A 21632-nucleotide genomic window follows, 5' to 3' on the forward strand; every position below is an offset into this window, starting at 1 on the left:
CTTACTTTAACTTTTGCTCTGTCCAAATATTGTCCCCCTCTCATTTTTTTTAAAATTAGCTTTGTCTTTATCCTACTACTCAAAAATTTAAAGGATTAGATTTCTATACCCAAAAGAGGAAAGAATTGTAGGACAGATTTGAGAAAGATATGGATAGAGACAGCAGGAAGCTTCTTAGCTTGCTCATCCTGAAATGTGGTCTGCCTGTGGCTTAATTACTTAAGCTGACATGAATTGTCGGAATTTGAAGCTTATGTTGTGTTCCTTTTTCTTTAAACTATCACAACCCTTTATAAACATGAAATGGTTTTACCATAATAATCACAAGTTATCAGCCATAAACAGAGGAAAATATAGGCAAGAAGAAGAGGTTTGTATGGGAGATTTTAACAGGAGAACAGAGATGTTCTTATAGTCATGAACAAAGAGTGGTCTCTGTGTGGGAATGTTTGTTTTTCTCTCTCTCTCTCTCTTTTTTTTCCTTTTGGTCTTTTTAGGGCCACACCCTCAGCATTTGGAGGTTCGCAGGCTAGGAGTCCCATCTGAGCTGTAGCCTCCGGCCTACGTAGGCCATAGCCACAGCAACTCAGGCTCTGAGCCGCGTCTGCAACCTATACCACAGCTAACGGCAATGCCGGATCCCTAACCCACTGAGCGAGGCCAGGGATCACACCCTAGTCCTCAAGGATGCTAGTCGGGTTCACTAACCCCTGAGCCATGACAGGAACTCCAGGAATGTTTCTCACTTTCACTAGCAATTTCTTTCCTGCCCAATACATATTCTACCCACTCTCATTTCCTTTATCCCTTGTTTTAGATTTTTACTGATCTCTTCAGTGCTCTTACCATCATTTTCCAGTCTGTTGATAGCCTTGCCGCCTTTTATAAGTATTCCAATGCCCAGACTTCATTCTCTGGATTCTCTATCTGCATTGGTGATACCACCATTTACCAAGCCGGAAACTGAGGGTTTTCTCGACACCCTTCTCCTCTGAAGCCCTCCCAGATCCCAAGGCAGAGTTGGACACTCTTGCCTCTGTACCACTTTGTGCATGTTTCTTGGTATGTACTTAGGTTGTTTGGAAATTAGTTATTTGTAAGCCAGAGATTGAACTCTTTGAAATAGAGATCCATTTTTTTTTCTTTGTATAACAGCACCTAGCAAAAATGCCTGGTTATGTTTTGTTCTTAGTAAGTGTTGCTTACTGAGTGTTGAGCTGTTTCAGCCCAGGCCAGTGATTGCAAAAATTGAGAATCTAACCCCAAAGCTCTACTTCTGTATGTTTGCATTTGTAAATAGAAGACATGCTTGTCAAAGGGCTTCTGTGAAGCCAGATGACTTTTGAGTAGAGAGGGTATATACAGGTGGTGGTTCCCAGCTTGGTGTCCATATCAAAATTAGTTGACAGTTCTTATATAGAGTTCCAAACTTCATGCAGGCGTAATAAAACAGAATCTTCAGGGGTGAGATGAGGTGTTTTACATTATATTCATGTGGAAATACAGAAAAATTGTGAAATGATTCAGGTTTTGGAAATGAGAGAGGAGTACATCCTTTCTTTGGCTGCTGAAATGTCCAACATTCAGAGTGTACTGGTTTTGTAACTAGAATGAGAGTAGGATGTAAATTGCCCACCAATATTCACAAATTGGATAAGTTTCCTATAATTTTTTGATGTCTAGATATAACTTCATATTTTATTATCAAGGTAAAAGTGGGTTCTTATGTCCATGTTGATAATGAGTGGCTTTAAGAATGACTAATAGTATCTGCAGTTATAATGTGAATGTTTTAAAAGTTTTTTATTTTACAATACTGTAGTAGAAAACATCAAATCCCTGCTTCAGGATAGTTGTCTGCCCTCACATATGTTTGTTCCTTCTTCGTTTGTTATTGTTTTGGTATTCACATGTCTGTAAGAGTTTTACTTGTAATAGCCAAAAACTGGATACAACCCAAATATCCACAAACAGATGATTGAACAAATAGTGGCATATCTGTAGCAGCATACTCTCATCATTATAAAAAGAGTGGACTGATTATATAAATATCATTGGTAAATCTCAAAATAAGTATCCTGCATGAAGGAACTCGGAAAAAATAAATTTATTATTGCAAGCATATAAAATACTAGAAAATGCAAACTTATCTATTGTAAAGAAAAGTAAATTAATGGTTGCCTAGAGAGCTGGGGAAAGAAGGGAGAGATTATCAAAGGCCATGAGATAAATATGGAGATGCTTCTCCAGTTTTAAATACCAGGAAAATGAAAGTAAAGGGATATACATGTTACAGATAGAACATGTGTGTGCGTGGGGGGCATATGGGGCATCATTGCACATGGGAGCCAGTTTGTCCAACATGTCTTTGAACTGACAGAGACTAGAAGAGATAAGTGTGCTGCAAATGGAGGGATTAATTAAAGGTCTCTGTGTAGAACCTGCCCCTACTTGGTCTTTGGGCAAAATAGTCTACTTATTTTTAAGAAATAGGATGCTGTTCTCTTGTGGCACAGTGGGTTAAGGACCTGGCCTTGTCACTTCTGTGGCTTGGGTTGCTGCTGTGGCTTGAGTTGCTGCTTTGGCTGTCGTTCAGTCTCTGGTCTGGGAATGTCCACATACCTTGGGCGCAGCTGACCAAAAAAAAAGGGAAAAAGGAAATAGGGTAACTGGGGAGAAATAGGGCCCTTTAGAGAATGTGAGATTTTGCTGTCCTCATTTGTCATTTTCGGAGGTCTTGAGTCTTTAGTAATAGTTATCTCTAGTCAATCACCCTAAAGAAAAGCCTGTCACTTGGCAGGTTTTCCTCACGTACACAGAGTTAGGATGCCCCCCTTTTTTAAAATCATAATATTCATATGAGTGATCATTTTAAAGTACTCGGTGGCATTTAGTGTACTCATAATGTTGTGTAACCATTTTCTCCATCTAGTTCTAAAACATTTTCATTACCCCAAAAGGAACCTTGGTACCATTAAGCAATTACTTTCTACTCCCCCCACCATCCTGTTCCTGGCAACCACTAATCTGCTTTCTGTTTCTCAGAATTTACCTATTCTCTATATGTTATATAAATGGATTTGTACAATATGTGACCTTTTGTGTCTGGTTGTTTTCACTTAGCATAGTGTTTTTGAGGTTCATCCAAGTGGTAGCATATATTAGTATATCATCCCCCTTTTTGGGTGACCCTTCATTTTTTAATGTGAGCAGCTAATCAAGAATCACCAAACACTTGAGAAAAACATGCACAAAGAAAGAAAAACAGAAAAATTGACCTTAGCTGAAACAGACCAGTAGATAATTTAGCTTGTTTTTAAAAGTGCGCTATTTAGTATTTGCCAAGATACCCAAGAAGATGTGGCATCTGTAAAACAATCAGAGGTGCCATCAGGAAGAGGCAGTCAAAAAAGAGCCTGTGGAGATGAATTATGGGTTTTCCAAGATAAAAAATATTCCCTAGGTAGATCAGAAGATGAAATCAAGGAAGTCTCTCAAACAACATTGTAAATCAACTATAATTTAAAATTAAAAAAAAAAAAACACCTCACTGTAAAGCCAAAATACAGGCAAAAAATGTATGGAAAAAAAGTGTCATGGAAGATCAGTCCAGAGATCTAGCATTTACTAGGTTTTGTGGAAAGTGAAAACAAAACATCCCCCCCCCCCCCCCGCAGGCTGCATCTGGAGCATGTGGAAGTTCCCGTGCTAGGTGTCGAATTGAAGCTGCAGCTGCCAGCCTATGCCACAGCAATGCCAGATCTGAGCTGCATCTGCAACCTATGCTGCAGCTTGTGGCGGTGCCACATCTTTAACCCACTGAGTGAGCCCAGGGGTTGAGCCTCTATCCTCGTGGATACTAATCAGGTTCTTAACCTGCTGAGCCACAGTGCGAACTCCGAGAACAAAAAATTGAAGGGAAAAAAATACTAAAAAGTGTACGAAGAAAATTTCCAGGGGCCAAAGGGAGGAGCAGTCTTCCCATGAAAGGGTCTACCCATTGCCCAGATGAATAAACAAAGACCTGCTGCCATAATTGTCACTGAAAGTTCAGAAAAAACAAGGGTAGACAGAAAACCTTAAAGGTTTCCATAAAGATACACCAGGTCTTCTAAAAGATGAAATGTTTCATCATCAGCAGTAACAATGAAAAGTCAATAGAGCAATGGCCTTCAGAATGCTGAGGGAAAATAGTTTTGAACCTAGAATTCTGTCACTACAAAAAAATTCATTTTCAGATGTGTCCCAAAATTTGCTTCCCTTACACCTTTTCTGATGTTGTACTTCAGGGTGAAAATCCAAAAAAAAAAAAAAGGAAGAAAAGAAAGAGAAAGAAAAATAAAGAATGCAGGAAATGGTTGAAGTAATTCCCCTTGTGGCTCAGCAGTTAACGTCACCAACTAGTATCCATGAGGATATGGGTTTGACCCCTGGCCTTGCTTAGTGGGTTAAGGATCTGGCATTGGCGTGAGCTGTGGTGTGGGTCACAGACAAGGCGCGGATCCTCTGTTGCCGTGGCTGTGGTGTAAGTCGGCAGCTACAGCTCTGATTCAGCCCCTAACCTGGGAACTTCTATATGCCACAGGTACAGCGCTAAAAAGACAAAAAAAAAAAAAAAACCCAGAAAACAAAACAAAACAAAAAGAGAAGATAGAAATGAAGTAACTTAGTAGTTCAGTGAAAAGTCTTATGATGTTCAGCTGTGTAATAGGCTTATAAAATAGCCCTGATTTCAACGGAAACTTGGTGAGATCCAAGAAAAATTTCGTCAGGAATAAGAGTGAGTTGGGTTTCAAGCAATAGATAAATGAAGAAGCTGGAAGATGGTTGGGATGTGGTGAAGAAACCATAGAACAATTCTCAAGGGGCAAGGGAATTGTAATTCCCATGCAAAGCAGAAGAACTACACACAAAAGAATGAGAAGCCAAAAAGTGTAAAGCAAATACATCCGTGGCATAAGTCTGAGTAGTTGGCAGCGACTAAATAATGTATTTGTACCTGATACATGAACATTGTCCTCTTAGTGGGCCAAGAATGGTGACATTGGAAGGAAGCTCGAGGTAGAAAATGCAGTTCTGGTCCTGTAAACAATATCTTAAAATTAGGCTAATGATAGAAGGACTGAAAATAGTGATTTAAGTGGCAGAAAGTTGGGGCTTGGAAGGGGGTGGGTAGGGAATGGTATATTTAAACTAAGTTTAGGAAAGAATTATTAGCAATGTTGGTAGCCACCAGAAGAACCCAGACAAGTGACTGGAAGAGATTTCTCTTGGGTAGGAAGAATGGTAGGATGGGGAGGAACGGGTGGCAAGTGTAGTTCCTTTTCATCAAAGTGCTTTATACGAACCATTTGATATTTGTTCATTGGTAATTGGGATAGGTTAAGAATTTAAAAAAATAAAGTATAGTTGATTTACAATGTTCTGGCAGTTTCTGCTGTACAGCAAAGTAACCCAGTCATACATATATATATACACACTTCTTCTCGTATTCTATCATGTTCTATCACAAGAGATTGGATATGGTTAAGAATTTGTTGATTCCCAATAAAAAAGTGTTTCTTGAGTGGCTTTAGGTAGATGCTAGGAAAGATGGGGGGAAATAGTTTGACCTCTATCATAAAATAAATTAAGAATCTCTTTGCCTTTAGTTTCTGCCCCCTCCTTTTTTAGAATGATGAGAAAGGAGGTATAAATATTTTTCTACTTCTATTTCATATTTTCTGGTATATCCACTAAAAGCACCATTTTATCTTGCTTTTTTGAAAAACTTAACCACTTTATAAAGACTCTGGCTTGAACTTTTTCCTGTTGCTCTTCTCCGTAATGTTTGGGGTTTTTTTGCCTCCTGTTTAATCCTGTCAGAATCTCTCCCTTCCTGCAACCCTCAGAAGACCTTTCAGCCCACCATCCTTTTTTTTTTTTTTTTTTTAAACCCTCCCTTCTAGAACCGTATCTGGCCTCTCTGGATAGATTGTGTACCCCCTGAAGTTTTGGAAGACTTTGGTGCCTGCCTGGGCTCTGAAGGAGGATGTGACTATGCCATTGACTTGAGACTAGACACAGAAGACAGGCAGCAGGAGCATTAATACATAGGACGTAGCACTGGTACAGGCATTGTTCTAGGTAGTTAGGAATGGCAGAGAAGAAAAATGTTTTAAAAACCTCTTCCCTCAGAGAAGAGCTTCTATTTTGATGGAGTTTTACATAAACCAAAGTTACCAAAATGGTGTTACATGTTTTGAGCATAGCTAACACCACCAGTCATTGACTCTGTCTTTGAAGCATACTCTTGGAGTTTGTGGATTGTCACTAAGATATGATAGCCTCTGAGGTATCCTCTGAAGAAGAGAGATGACCTAGCTGCAACTGCCTAGAAGGTATTTGGTATTCCCTTGTCTCCTCACAGTAGCAGTAGCTGGAAGAGACAAAGCATTATTTGAAATCACTTTTGGATGAGATGAGATTATAGCTGCAGGAACAAGGTAGGAAACTTGATTCTTAGTCCTACTATTTGCAATTCATTGGATATCAGCTCCTGTCTGTATTTCATTTGGTTGTGATTATAGGATATGACCTTGGTTCACTGAAGTAGTGGTCATCCTGCCTATATATGGCATTCTCCATGAAAACTGTTAGAATTCTAGAAGGGGCTATAATCAACCTTTTGTACTAAGTATTTCTCGGAAGATTTTCATTGAAATTTAAACCCTAAGAAATATGCTGGCTGGCATTTACTTTACAGTAATTTAGAGGGTAGGGGATAGGTAGGATACAGATACAGTGGACCTGGCCATGAGTTGATGTTGGAGCTGGATGATGGGTACATGGGTTTCATTATACTCTTCACTTTTGTGGATGCTTGGAATTTTTCATAATAAAAAAGTACTCTCATGGTTGAGGAATGGATGACTTTCATAGTTTTGCTTTATTGTATTTTGCGTAAATAACTTAGGTCTTTGGGTGTTTTTGGCATTGATCTTAATGATCACAAACCATAATAGGACTAAATTAAGGTTAGACTGGAGAGAAATCTTCAAATTTGCGTTCTTAATCAGATTTTTTAAAGCACTTACAATGTGTAGGTGCCTCAGTTACAAGTCAGCCCTCCCTTCATAGAAACTTGTAAAGAAAAAGTGAGAGGAAGCAAAGTTATAATCAGGTGCCAGAGAGCTGACCTTTTAGAGGCTGATAGTATGAAGGTGTGAAGTATGGGAGAAGTGAAGGCTCACCACTTAAGTTAGATACTAGAGATGAGTCTTGCCTAAGGTCAGAGGCCCTCTGGGACCCTGTTGCCACCATACCACTGCTGATTTTGCCCCATTCTAGGCTGATGTTCACCTCCTCCTTTGTCTATGTGCTTTAACCTTATTTCTTTTATTCCTTCAGTACCTTCTTGCCTCATCCTCTACCCTCCAAGACCTGAATCCATCCATCTTGATCTCTTTGGGCTAGTTTTCCTGTATCTACCCCAGGCCCAGAAGGTGGCCGATAGTTCAGTCCTTTCCTTCATCTCTGCTTTTCAGTGAATGACCACTTGTGTTTGTAACAAATATGATTGGACCATGAAGTGGCTTAACAACAGACTGAGGCATGGAGACCCATTCATGTAGCCTTAAAAGATTTCAGGCAGTTGGCAAGTAAGAATTCTAAATAAAAATTGAAACTACCACCTGTATTTTTTCAGGCCGTTGATGCTCACTGCCATCAGCTGCATCCTCCCTATGGCACTGGTAAGTGTGGGAAGGGCTGGTGACAGTTTTGGTGGGCTGCTGAATTTCTTTTTTCTGGGGGAAAAATCTGTTTGCAAGCTGTGTTATTAACTTGTCCCTGTGGGCTGGACAGCTTGAACCAGGTATAGCAGACTGAGAAGATGAAGAAGCAACTGACCATGCTCAGGGCTTTCCTTGGGGAATTGTTGTCAGGCATGGAGACTATTCAGTATGTGCTTTGATCATTACATAAAGTTAGCATATTCTGTGCATTCTTTTGACTAATAAACATATACTATCCAAGGGCTCTGGGATGTCAAGTAATAATTGTTCAGTTTCCTGATATTCTTATAACATTCTTCTCAAAGATAGATGTTGGCTGTGTATTTGAAAGGGTTCAGAATACTGTATGTACTTACTGTTTCCTTCAGTAGCAGGATTTATCTCCTTCTGGTATTTTGAATTCTTTGTGGTCAGGGGATCAAAAATGTTTGTTTCAGTGATTAATTTATAACATTTTGATAGAAACTCACTTGAAATTTTCTGGGAGGAAAGGTTTGGTGGATATGAGAAGAGAACTTTGTGGCTGTCATTTGCTACCAAACTTTAGGTAATCTTGGGGTTCTGTGATATGAAAAACAATTTCACCACAGTCTGCTTTCTGCTTAGGGACCTAATGGAGAAAATACTTAGAATAAAGTTGAAACATAGAGTGGGGCAGCAAGTCACAGGAATGCTGAAATATAAGGCAATAGTCAAATTGCTGCTGGGGTTGCCTTATCTAAGCTCCTGGAATCCTGTATCTGTCTCCTTTTAATGAGTGAGTCAGAGGCCACATAGATCCAGTTTTATCTTTTCAAGGTAGTCTCCCTTCCAAGTTAATAGGTTGATGTTTACAGTGTTTCATTTCTCTAGTGTCTGAAGCTCTTAGACCATGGAATAAAGTGCCTCCAGAATATCTAGTGTAATGCTGAGCATTTATGTGCTGTTAACCATTTCAGGAAGAGCTTGCTGACAACAGCAGCTGAAGTAATCATGTACACTTTGTTACATCTCTGAAAAACTCATAGTACATTGGCTTATATCTTCCTTAGGTCATCCAAAGCCCTCCTTGTGAAGCAGGGATGGAATTATGTGCACACTTAATATATTATTATTATTATTATTTGGTCTTTTTAGGGCTGCACCCTCAGCATATGGAGGTTCCCAGGCTAGGGGTCCAATCAGAGCTACAGCTGCTGGCCTATGCCACAGCAATGCCAGATCTGAGCTGTGTCTGTGACCTACACCACAGCTCACAGCAACACAGGATTCTTACCCACTGAGTGAGGCCAGGGATCGAACCCACAACCTCATGGTTCCTGGTCGGATTCTTTTTGGCTACACCATGATGGCAACTCCGATGTATTCTTCATTAAAAAGCAGAAAGGAGAACTTGATTCCCCAGAAGTTGTCTACTCCTTTAGGTATCTTTGTGCAGGTAGTAACTACTGGACATGTTTTGAGGGCCTGTATCTGGGAAATATCTTTTAAGTGTCTATCCCAAATACAGATTATGAAGGATGAAATAAGCATTCCTTCAGACTTTGGGAAATAGTACTGTCCAGTGGTAAAATCCTTTTGCCATGCATGTAGCTAAGTCTTCCTGAAATAAAGATCTGAAAACCATCAGAGTGTGTTGAGATTGTAAATGTAATGGCAAAACAAAACCAGATTGGTAATGCAGAGAACTGTTCAGGGTGGTTGGCAACAGATGTGATCCCTTTCAGACTGGAGGGCAAGCTCCCCAGAGGCTTTGGACCCTTTGGGGGTCAGGTTTGACTACACAGGCAATGAGGGAAAAGAAGACAAGGATTAAGGTGCCACACTAGGCCTCTACTGTGATTCCATCTTTGTCTAAAAGCCTTTTCTGGACTACCCAGAGAAGTCCAGCCAGGAACTTGAAGTCACCTTCAGTCTTTGATGAACTTTATACCACTACTTGACCTCCCTTCACCACTTTGATCAGTCACAGTTTCTTCCTCAGCCCTCCAGAAAAATTAGAAGTTTTTATCTTTGTGGCTCAGGTGCAAACATGATTACTCAAAAGAGAGGCCAAAGAGAGGAGAAGGCAGGCCTAAGAGCTGTGAATTGACAGACTAGGAGAAAAGCATCCAGTGGAACACTAAGAAACCTTGGTCTGGGAGATTTAGGAAGAGCCAGAAACAGTGTTGTGAAGTTATTGGTATTACAGACCTATTTATGCTAAAATTTACCCTGCCTAATAGGTTAACCTTTGGCCAGAACTATGGTAAAACTCTGAAGGGGAATTTTTCATTTTGAGGAATAAATAATAGGTCAGAGTGAACTGTTTGATGGAATAGTGTAAGGGTCAACCCTCTGTTTATTGTGATGTTTGTTTATGCAGATGATTGCCATTGAATTAAATTTGGCAACTTTTCCTTCCAACTTAATGAAAATTTGAAAACGTACAAAAGAAGTTTAAGGAATTGTATAGTGGGCATCCATTTACCTACCATCTAGATTATACAGTTGCTGACTTTTTGCTGCATTTACTATATCGTATCTGTCCGTCAGTCGATTTTATTTTTAAACAGCTTTATTGAAATGTTTTATATTCCATTAAATTCACCCATTTTAAAGTGTATCATTAGATGAGTTTTAGTTAATGTAAACAAATGTACAACCGTCATCATAATCCAAGTTACAGGACATTTTCATCACCCTAAAAGTTCCCTTGTATTCATTTGTTGTTAGTTCCTCCTCCCAGTCCCACAAAAAATCTGATAGTCTTACTATCTGCATAGTTTTGCCTTTTCAGACATTTCATATAAATTGAATCATACAAAATGTAGTCTTTTGCATATGGTTTCTGTCACTTAGCATAATGTTTTTGAGGTTCATTTGTATTGTATCATGTCAGTAATGCTTTCCTTTATTGCCCAATGATGATTTTGTGGATATATACCACATTTTATTCATTCATTGATCAGTCAATGAATATATGGGCTGATACCAGTTTTTGGCTGTTATGAAATATGCTGCTATGGTTGTTCAGATCCAGGGTTTTATGTGGACATGTTTTCATTTCTCTTGGATAGCTAGCTAGAAGTGGCGTAACTAGGTTATATGATAAGTATATGTTTATTTTAAGAAACTGCCAGACTGTTTTCTGAGGTGACAGTGTTATTTTACATTCCTACTGACATTATATAAGTATTCCATTTCTCCACATGCTGACTAGCATTTAGTATTGTCAGTCTTCTGGATTATAATAATTTTATTGTTTTTTGTTTTTTTGCTTTATAGGGCCACACCCGTGTCATATGGAGGTTCCCAGGCTAGGGATCTAATCGGAGCTACAGCTGCCAGCTACAGTCACAGCCACAGCCATGCCAGATCCAAGCCGCATCTGTGGCCTACACCACAGCTCACGGCAATGCTGGATCCTTAACCCACTGAGCGAGGCCAGGGATTGAACCCAAAACCTCATGGTTCCTAGTCAGATTTGTTTCTGCTGTGCCATGACGGGAACTCCATGGATTATAATCATTTTAATGAATATGATGTAGTATCTTGTAGTTTTAATTTGCATTTCCCTAATGACTGATAATATTGAGGATCTTTTCTTGTGTGTATTTGCTGTTCATACTTTTTTTTGGGTAAAGTGTCTATTTAAACCTTTTGCCCATTTTTTAAAAATTGGGGATGTTTGTCTATTTTTTTAGTGAGCTGTATGTATTCTTTATATGTTCTGAATTAAGTTCTTTATCAGATATATGATTTACAGTTATTTTCTCCATTTCGTGGCCTGTCTCTTCCATTTTCTTTTTTTTAATGATTTTTATTTTTTAATTTAAGTAATTAATTAATTGCCTTTTTTAGGGCCACACCCGTGACATATGGAGGTTCCCAGGCTAGGGGTCCAATCGGAGCTGTTGCTGCTGGCCTATGCCACAGCCATAGCAATGCCAGCTCCAAGCCATGTCTGCGACCTACGCCACAGCTCACGGCAACACCGGATCCTTAACCCACTGATCGAGACCAGGGATCGAACCTGCAGCCTCTTGTTTCCTAGTCGGATTTGTTTCCACTGCACTATGATGGGAACTCCAATAATTTTTATTTTTTTCATTATAGCTGGTTTACAATGTTCTGTCAACTTTCTACTGTACAGCAAGGTGACCCAGTTACACATACCTATATACATTATTTTTCTCATATTATCCTCCATCATGCTTCATCATAAGTGACTAGATATAGTTCCCAGTGCTATACAGCAGGATCTCATTGCTTATCCATTCCAAATGCCATAGTTTCCATCTATTAACCCCAGATTCCCAGTCCATCCCACTCCCTCCCCCTCCTCCTTGGCAACCACAACATTTTCTTAATAATGTCTTGTGAAGAATTAAAGTTTAATTTTGATGAAGTCCAGTTTATCAGATTTTTTTCTTTTAAGGGTTATGCTTTCAATGTCATATCTAAGAAATCTTTACCTAAAACCAAGGTTGCAAAGATTTTCTTGTCTTTTCTTTTAGAAGTTTTACAGTTTTCACTTTCATTTAAATCTGTGAACTATTTTGAGTTGATTTTTGTGTAACATGAACTACGCATCTACATTCTGTGTTTTGTTTTGTAGAATGATGTTTAGTATTCGGGAACCATTTGTTGAATAGACTACCCCTAGCATCCATTGAATCGCCTTGGCATCTTTGTGGAAAATTCACCATAAGTGTATGCTTTTATTTCTGAACCCTATTCTGTTCCATTAATTTAGATATGTCTGTCCTTAAGCCAGTACTCTACTGTCTTGATTACTGTAACTTTGTAGTAAGTCTTAGAGTCAAATTGTATAAGTCTTCCAACTGTGCTTTTTCAAAATTGCTTTGGATAGTCTGGATCCTTTACAGTCTTATAAAATTTAGGATCAACTGTTAATATATCAAAAATGCCCTGCTTTGATTTAGATTAATTTTGATTGATGTGTTCAATGAATAGCTGTCTTGTCTGGTATGGTAGCTATCATCACATGTAGCCATTAGGCATTTGAAATGTGGCCAGTTTAAATTGGTAAGTGGTATAATTCTGAAATATAATGGACTATATAAAGACTTAGATAGGAAAAAGATATAAAATAAAGATTATTAGTAATTTTTTGTGGGTTACATGTTGAAATAATATTTTAGGTACATTGGGTTAAGTAAAATGTATTTTCATTTTTTCCTGCTATATAGAAATACATATTTTTCTTACTAATTTGCTAAGTATTTTTATCTTGAATGATTATTGAAATTTGTTAAATGAGTTTTTCTTACATCTACTGAAATAATCATTTGGGTTTTTCCCACCTTTATTTTGTTAATTTAGTGAATTTTGTTTTTGTTTTTGTTTTTTATGGCCGCATGTACAGCACATGGAGGTTCCCAGGCTAGGGGTCCAATCAGAGTTTACAGCTGCCGGCCTGTGCCACAGCCACAGCAATGCAAGATCCAAGCCACGTCTGCAGCTGACACCACAGCTGTAGTGGAGCTGTAGCCACCGGCCTACACCACAGCTACAACAATGCCAGATCTGAGCCATGGATTTTATTTTCTCTTTTTTTTATTTTGAGTTATTTTGTCATCTTTTTCTAGTTTCTTAAGGTGTCATTGATTTTTGGACCTTTCTTTTCTAGTATAAATATTTACAGTTGTAAATTTCCCTTTTGGCATTATATTAGTTGTATTTTGCAACTTTCATTATGTGGTATTTTCATTATCATTCATTTCAAGATATTTTCTAATTTTGCTTGTGATTTATTTGACACACAGGTTCTATAGAAGTATGTTCTTTAATTTTCAGGTATTTGCTGTATGAGAAAAGGGTATGCTTGGCAGAGAACAGTTGGGGAATCTCATGGGGTTGTTGGCAGACTATTGCTAGACTCCTCAGGGCAGTGGTTCTGCAGTGGGTCCTAATGACTCTTCCACTAATGCTTAAGGCTTGTCTTGTCGTTACTGGAGAGCAATGATGGGTTTTAAACAGGTTGAGAACTGATCCTGGCAACATGTAAATGTTCTAAGAATAGTTTGTTAATGTAATTGGCTTCAGGAAACTCATCCTGAGGGTTATGAAGTTGGGGGGGTGGGTCCAGTCATCAGTATAAGATGCCTTTCCTTTGTCCAGGGATAGTGAAGCCCTTCTAATGGAAGTGCTTAGGAGAGACAGGGCTAGGATTGGACAGTAGAATGATGGTGATGGTAGAGAGTGAAGTGGCAAGGAAGAGTGAGATATAGAGGAAAAGGCTGTGGCAGGTGTAGGAGTGTGATGTCTCCAGTGACAAGATGGGCATTCAGGAGGACAAGCACATTTAGAGTACCTGAACAGGTGCTTCAAGAGACTCATCACAGGGAGTTTCCTTGTGGAACCTTGCAGGTTAAGGATGTGGCATTGACACTGCAGCAGCTCAGGGCAAACTTCCAAATGCTGAGGGCACAGCAAAAAAAAAGAGAGATAGATTTCATCACAGAGACTAAGAGGAGTGTTAAGGCAGAGGGAATTTAAGTGTTAAATTCTACCAGCAAGATAAAGCATGAGGAGTGTGTGTTGAATTTGGCAACAGAAGAGTTTATATTGCCTGGTATATCCATTTTCAGCAGTTCCGAAACGATTGAAATTCAGCAATTAAAATCAACATTTTGTGAAACTGTTAACCAAATTAAATTCACATTGGCAGTTATACTCACTAAAGTTTTTAAAGTATTATATATATTATTAAAAATTATTCTTGAGAATAGCTTTAAAATGTAGTTCAATATTTGGGAGGATAGGAAGACATCTTATTTTTGTTTTTTTGAGAGTCTTTGAACTCATCATAACTATTCTTTTTTTTTTTTTTTTCCCCATTTTTGGCCGCCCCATGGCATATGGAGCTCCCAGGCTAGGGATCAGCTCCAAGCCACACTTGCAACCTAAGCTGCAGCTGTGGCAATGCCGGATCCTTCCTTAACCCATCATGCTGGGCTGGGGATGTGTCCCAGTGCTCCCAAGATGCCACCAATCCCATTGTGTCACAGCGGGAACTACTCATCATAACTATTCTTTTTTTTTTTTTGGTCTTTTTGCTATTTCTTGGGCCGCTCTTGCGGCATGTGGAGGTGCCCAGGCTAGGGGTCCAGTCGGAGCTGTAGCCACTGGCCTACACCACAGCCACAGCAACGCGGGATCCGAGCCGCGTCTGCAACTTACACCAAGCTCACAGCAACACCGGATCGTTAATCCACTGAGCAAGGGCAGGGACCGAACCCGCAACCTCATGGTTCCTAGTCGGATTCGTTAACCACTGCGCCACGACGGGAACTCCCATAACTATTCTTGACTCTTAGTCTTGTGAATGTCTAAAGTGACAGATTCCACCAGCTAAAGGTTTGTAGTTTAGTCAGGGTAATATTCCCAGGCATGCTGTAAATAGTGACTTACTCCCATTCAGAGGGACCCTCTTTGACTCCTGACATGGAAGGAATGGTGGACTCTGGTTGTGTCTCTGTGAGGAGAGGCTCAGATTAATCAGTAGTTATCTTGGAACTCCAAATTTTTGGACAAAAACTTCCGAGTTCTTACTTTCTAGTCTTTTCCTCATTTAGTGTTTTCAGAAATAGAAAAAGGATTCATAAATAAATAAGACTTATGGATGGCCTAGCAGTCAAGGATTAGGCACTGTCACTCATGTGGCCCCATTCAGTCCTTGTCTGGGGAACTTCCAAATGCTGTAGGTGTGGCCAAAAAAACAAAACAAAACAACTTTTAATCTTATTACATGTTGATATAATAGAATCACAGATTTGTCTTGAACATGATATGGTCATATGTGTTCCTTCTTAAGTGATTAATTAGTCTTTTTGGCTTTTCAGTGGTTATTACCCTGAACCCTTTTCCCTTTTTATAAGTCCTTCATGATTTTTTCTTTCTTTTTTTTTTTGCTTTTTAGGGCCCCATCTGCAGCATATGGAGGTTCCCAGATTAGGGGTCTAATCAGAGCTATAGCTGCTGGCCTATGCCAAAGTAATGGCAGATCCAAGCCGCGTCTGCAACCTACACCACAGCTCATGGCAACGCCAGATCCTTAACCCACTGAGCAAGGCCAGGGATCAAACCTGCAACCTCATCATTCCTAGTTGGATTTATTTCTGCTGCTCCACAGTGAGAACTCCAATATATTCTTGATAATAAGTAATTCTGGGAGTTCCCCTTGTGGCTCAGTGGTAACAAACTACTGGTATCTATGAGGTTGTAGGTTTGATCTCTGGCCCCACTCAGTGGGTTAAGGATCCGGTGTTGCTATGAGCTGTGGTGTAGGTCACAGACCTGGCGTTGCTGGGGCTGTGGTGTAGGCCGGTAGCTGCAGTTCCAGTTGGACCCCTAGCCTGGAAACTTTCACATGCCACAGGTACAACCCTAAAAAGACAAAACAAACAAAATTCTAACTACTAACAGTTTGTTAGGGGTTGAATCCCAGCTATGGCTGCCAGCCTAAGCCACAGCCACAGTAATGCCAGATCTGAGCCATACCTGCAACCTACACCACAGGTCACAGCAACACTGGATCCTTAACCCAGTGAGTAGGGCCAGGGATCGAACCGAGTCCTCATGAATATTAGTTGGGTTTGTTGCCACTGAGCCACTGTGGGAACTCCAGTTGTTAGTTTCTTTTCTTTTCTTTTCTTTTTTGTCTTTTTGCCTTTTCTAGGGCTGCTCCCGCGGCATATGGACGTTCCCAGCCTAGGGGTTGAATTGGAGCTGTAGCCACCGGCCTACGCCAGAGCCACAGCAACAAGGGATCTGAGCTGCGTCTGCGACCTACACCACAGCTCACGGCACGTCAGATCCTTAACCACTGAGCAAGGCCAGGGATTGAACCTGCAACCTCATGGTTCCTGGTCAGATTCATTAACCAATGAGCCACGATGGGAACTCCATCCAGTTGTTAGTTTCTTGATCAAAACAGTCAAGCAAAAAGTTCATCTTGGTTCTTCTGCTAAAAGTTTTTCCTCCACATTTGAACCCATAAGAAGAGTGGAAGACTTTCTCCAGTTGTGATCTATTGATTTAATAGACTCATAATGGATTATTGCAGGAAAGAGTCCTGATCTTCAGTGATATACAATGGACATAACATGGGCAATTCTCACACACTCATCTGTGATGTGAGGATTGTGGCAGCTCCTGCAGAAGGCTGGTGGGAGGGGCATACAGCTGATGCATGTGCCTACAATCTTGGATATAATTGATATATTTGTGGTTCTTGGCACTGAAAGAATAGCTGCACAAAACTCCACTGTTAGTTTTATAAAGTGCTAGATGCATCCTCTCTTTAAATTATTTGTTCTTGGAGTTCCCGTCATGGCTCAGTGATTAACAAACAGGACTAGCATCCATGAGGACGCAGGTTCAAGTCCTGACCTCGCTCAGTGGGTTAAGGATCCAGTGTTGCCATGTGGCTGAGGTGTAGGCTGGCGGCTACAGCTCTGATTGGAACCCTAGCCTGGGAACCTCCATATGCCACCAGTGCGGTCCTTAAAAAAAGAGAGAGAGAATGTAGGGGTCAGAAAGGCTGCCCATGCACTTTTTTTTTGGCTACGGTTTCCAGCAGCTTAATGTGGGATCTCAGTTCGCAGACCAGGGATTGAACCTGGGCCACAGTGGTGAAAGCACTGAGTCCTGACCACTAGATCACCAAGGAACTCTGTCCACACACTTTTAAATCATTCTTGCAATTAGGGTTCATTAATTGCTGGGAATCTAGAGGTTTTAAACAGGGGTATTTTTTTATTGTTTTGTTTTGCTGAATTAATACAAAATGTCCAAGCCAAGAGAGGTTTTGCAACTAACAGGCCTAACTAGAGGTTCACTTTCCATGTGTGGCCTCCATGTGTGCTTGAGGAAACATGAATCACATTAGGGAACCTAAAGTTCTTTTGCTTAAATTGAATGTGGGTTGTTATTTACTGTAGATAGGATGATTTTGCTTAAGTTTCAAATCAGACTAATTTCTTTGAAGGGCCATTAATGAAAACAAAGAGAGAAAAACCAAGAGGTCCAGTAAATCAGGAAGTTCCCTTGTGGTGCAGCAGGTTAAAGACATGGCCTTGCTGCAGCTGTGGCTCAGGTTACAACTGCAGCATGGATTTGATCCCTGGCCTGGGAACTTCCACATGCCATGGGTGCAGCTAAAAAAAAAAGGGAGGCGTGGAGAGAGAGAAATCAATAAGATTTTAATTTTTTTTTTTTGCTCTTTAAGGCTGCACTCATGGCATGTGGAAGTTCCCAGGCTAGGGGTCAAATCAGAGCTACAGCTGCTGACCTACACCACAGCCACAGCAACGTCGGATCTGAGCCGCATCTGTGACCTACACAACAGCTCACAGCAACACTGGATCTTTTTTTCTTTTTTTTTTTGTTGTTGTTGTTGTTGCTATTTCTTGGGCCGCTCCCGCGGCATATGGAGGTTCCCAGGCTAGGGGTCCAATCGGAGCTGTAGACACCGGCCTACGCCAGAGCCACAGCAACGCGGGATCCGAGCCGTGTCTGCAACCTACACCACAGCTCGCGGCAACGCCGGATCGTTAACCCACTGAGCAAGGGCAGGGACCAAACCCGAAACCTCATGGTTCCTAGTCGGATTCAACACTGGATCTTTAAACCATGAATAAGGCCAGAGATTAAACCCACATCCTCATGGATATTAGTCAGATTCATTTTTTCTGGGCCACAACAGGAGCTCCTCAATAAGATTTTTTAAGAGTCTGAACTTAAAAGATGAAACAAGGGGAAGGATTTGAAAATTAAGCCTAAGCCTGCAATACACATGAATGTATGCATTTCTCAAAATGTGGAGCACTTTGAAAGAAACTATAGTTATAATTTGATTTCTTTTTTTCCTTTTTTCTAGGTATCACATTCAGTTGCTAAACTTATATTAGTTAATTTCCACTGGCAAGTCACAGAGATACTGGACAGGTAAGGTGTTTGGGGGAGGAGAGATGGCACAGCCCATAGCTCCTCTTTGCCTACCCACCGAGTGGTTATTGTTGTTTATGTTTTGGAGAATATCCTTACAATGTGCAGATTATATTTTTACAACACTGGATCCATAGCCTTCTAAATTAACTATATTTCAGTAAAACAACCTAAAAAAAAAAAAAAACCCAAAAAACCCAAAACAAAACACTGGGATCATGTTATGTAGCCTTTTTTCTCTATATATGGTGAACATTTCCCCATGTTTTCAGCGTATTCTTTCTATCCCAGTTTTAATGTTGGTGTAGTATTTTATCATATAGATGTTCAGTACTTTCCAAACCTCTGTTGTTGCACAATGAAGCTAGTTCAGATTTTTAATTAATGCCCTTCTAGATAACACTTGCCACTATTTTCAGTTATTTATTTTGGACACAACGAGGGAGGAGTGCATCATGGTGTACTGCATCTTACCATCAATGAAATGGTCAGCCAGTTTACCACCCCCTTCTAGAACCCAAGCCCTTGGAGTCTCAGATGGCCTGGAAATTGACAGGAGGAAGGGTTCTTCCTCTTCTGCATCCTCCAGGGAGATTCCCTGCGCCCCACTCTCAGAGGCAGGTGCTTCTGTCTAGCTCAGGTTTTCTCATCCTCAGCACTATTGACAGTTGGGGCTAGATAACTCTGTTGTGAAGAGACTGTTTTGTGAATTATAAGAGGTTTGACAGGATCTCTTAGTTCTATCTACTAGAAGACCTTAAATCAAAAATGCCTCTGAAGTTCCCACTGTAGCACAGTGGGATAAGAATCTGACTGCAGCAGCTTGGGTCTTTTGTGGAGGTGCAGGTTCGATCCCTGGCCCAGCACAATGGGTTAAAGGATCCAGCGTTGCCTCACCTGTGGCCCAGATTCAGTCCCTCCACTGGGAACTTCCATATGCTGAGAGTTCGGCCATGAAAATAAGTAAATAAATAATTGACAGAACATTGTTAATCAACTGTACTTTAATAAAAAAATTTTTTTTAAAAAAATGCTGGATGAGGAAGGAGCAAATATATCTGCCCTCTTGCTCCTCTCTATACTTAAGAGCTGAACACATTGAGATAGACTTCCACATGAATTTCCCTGCCTGCACTACCGTTACTGCTACCCAAAACTCTGAAACCACGTAGATTTCAGAATTGGGGATTTAGCACTGTCCAGACTCTCTAGCCTGACATGGGAATGGAGATGATTTGGATGGGCTAAAGATAGTATTACTAGTGCAAGAACTAGGAATAAGTTGGAGGAGGTGGAGTTCCCATAGTGGTGCATCAGAAACAAACCCGACTAGTATCTATGAGGACTCGGGTTCAATCCCTGGCCTCACACAGTGGGATAAGAATCCAGTGTTGCCATGAACTGTGGCGTAGGTCTCAGACATGGCTCAGATCCTGCGTTGCTGTGGCTGTGGTGTAGGCCGGCAACTGTAGCTCCGATTCGACCCCTAGCCTGGGAACCTCCATATGCTGTGGATGTGGCCCTAAAAAACAAACAAACAAAAAATGTTGGAGGAGATAATGTAGTTCTTTCCTGCTCAGATTCTTGGTATCTTGGTAGTGGACTTTGTGTTGGCACTTTTATTGCTACATGGTAACTTTTTATTTTTAAATGTATGCCATACCTCATTCCAGAAAGGAATTAAATTTTCACTATGAAATTTTTCCCCCCAAATTTGTGTGTGGGTGTGTACTCATATGCGTGTGAAGTATGTAGGTTTTAAAGATAAATAAAGCAAATACTCTAATTGTCCACCCAAACAGGAAGCCCTCTGACCTTTAAACTTTATTTTGTCTTCTGAAATGAAGTTCTTAAATGTAACATGATTTGTCAGAGTTTTTCCTTACGCTTTGCATTTTCTGTGACTTAACATATCCTTCCAGGAGTTCCCACTGTGGAGCAGTGGGTTAATGATGTGGCTCATCTCTGTAGAGTTGCTGGTTCCATCTCTGATCCAGCACAGTGGGTTAAGGATCTAGTGTTGCTGCAGCTGTGGCATAGGTTGCAGATCCAGTTCATATTCAATCCCTGACCCAGAAATTTCCATGTGCTGCAGGGGTGGCCAGAAAAAAAAAAAAAAGATATCCTTTCCTAGTCTGAAAACATAGAGATACTTGCCTATAATTCCAGAAAGCAGATACAGTTCTTCTTAAGTATTTTTCTTGTAGTTCAATGCCTTTAAAACAGTGTTATTATTCTTATACCAATTGAGAGCTAAAAAAATTGAAAAAGAAAGAAGTCTATTAGTGGGATTTCCCGTCGGGGCTCATTGGAAACGAATCTGACTAGTATCCATGAGGACGCAGGTTCAGTCCCTGGCCTCCCTCACTGGGTTAAGGATCTGGTGTTACTGTGAGCCATAGTGTAGGCTGGCAGCTACAATTTCAATTTGACCACTAGCCTAGGAACCTCCATATGCTAAGGGTGCGGCCCTAAAAAGACAAAAAAAAAAAGAGAGAGAAAGAAGTGTAGTAAAGTAAAAGAAGTTTGGTTATGTGAGAAGCTAATCAAAAGACAGAGACGCTTCAGTGTGACTACAACACATGCTGATCTATCCTGTTTTTGTTCACAGGTAAAAATATTTGTCTCCAGTTTCTGATTCCCTTTATTTCTGCTTGTTGTTTTGTAGATACAAGTCTAATTCTGCTCAGCTCCTTGTTGAGGCTCGAGTTCAGCCCAATCCATTGAAACATGTGAGTGTCTCCTACTTGAATAAGGCTTCTCCTGATGTACATGGCTCTTGTTATTGAGAACCATCTTGCTTTGTTTATACTGCAACATGCTCAAGATATTTGTTCCAGGAGTTCCTGTCGTGGCGCAGTGGTTAACGAATCTGACTAGGAACCATGAGGTTGAGGGTTCGGTCCCTGCCCTTGCTCAGTG

General features: G+C 40.4%; 1 protein-coding gene across 4 annotated transcripts in view; it reads left to right on the plus strand.

The window, feature by feature from the left end:
* ARIH2 (ariadne RBR E3 ubiquitin protein ligase 2) overlaps positions 1-21632 on the plus strand; it is a 50917-nt gene that overhangs the window by 13697 nt on the left and 15588 nt on the right. For 3 of the 4 annotated variants that reach the window (XM_047773788.1, XM_047773771.1, XM_047773781.1), the window contains 2 exons: positions 18643-18710; positions 21379-21442. In XM_047773788.1, the coding sequence (XP_047629744.1) occupies positions 18643-18710; positions 21379-21442 (132 nt within the window). Of the gene's footprint in view, positions 1-7687; positions 7734-18642; positions 18711-21378; positions 21443-21632 lie in introns of all 4 variants that reach the window. The other variant, XM_047773798.1, reaches the window with a different exon arrangement.

Source organism: Phacochoerus africanus, chromosome 1, assembly GCF_016906955.1.
Source record: "Phacochoerus africanus isolate WHEZ1 chromosome 1, ROS_Pafr_v1, whole genome shotgun sequence".
In the NCBI taxonomy this organism is placed as follows: Eukaryota; Metazoa; Chordata; class Mammalia; order Artiodactyla; family Suidae; genus Phacochoerus; species Phacochoerus africanus.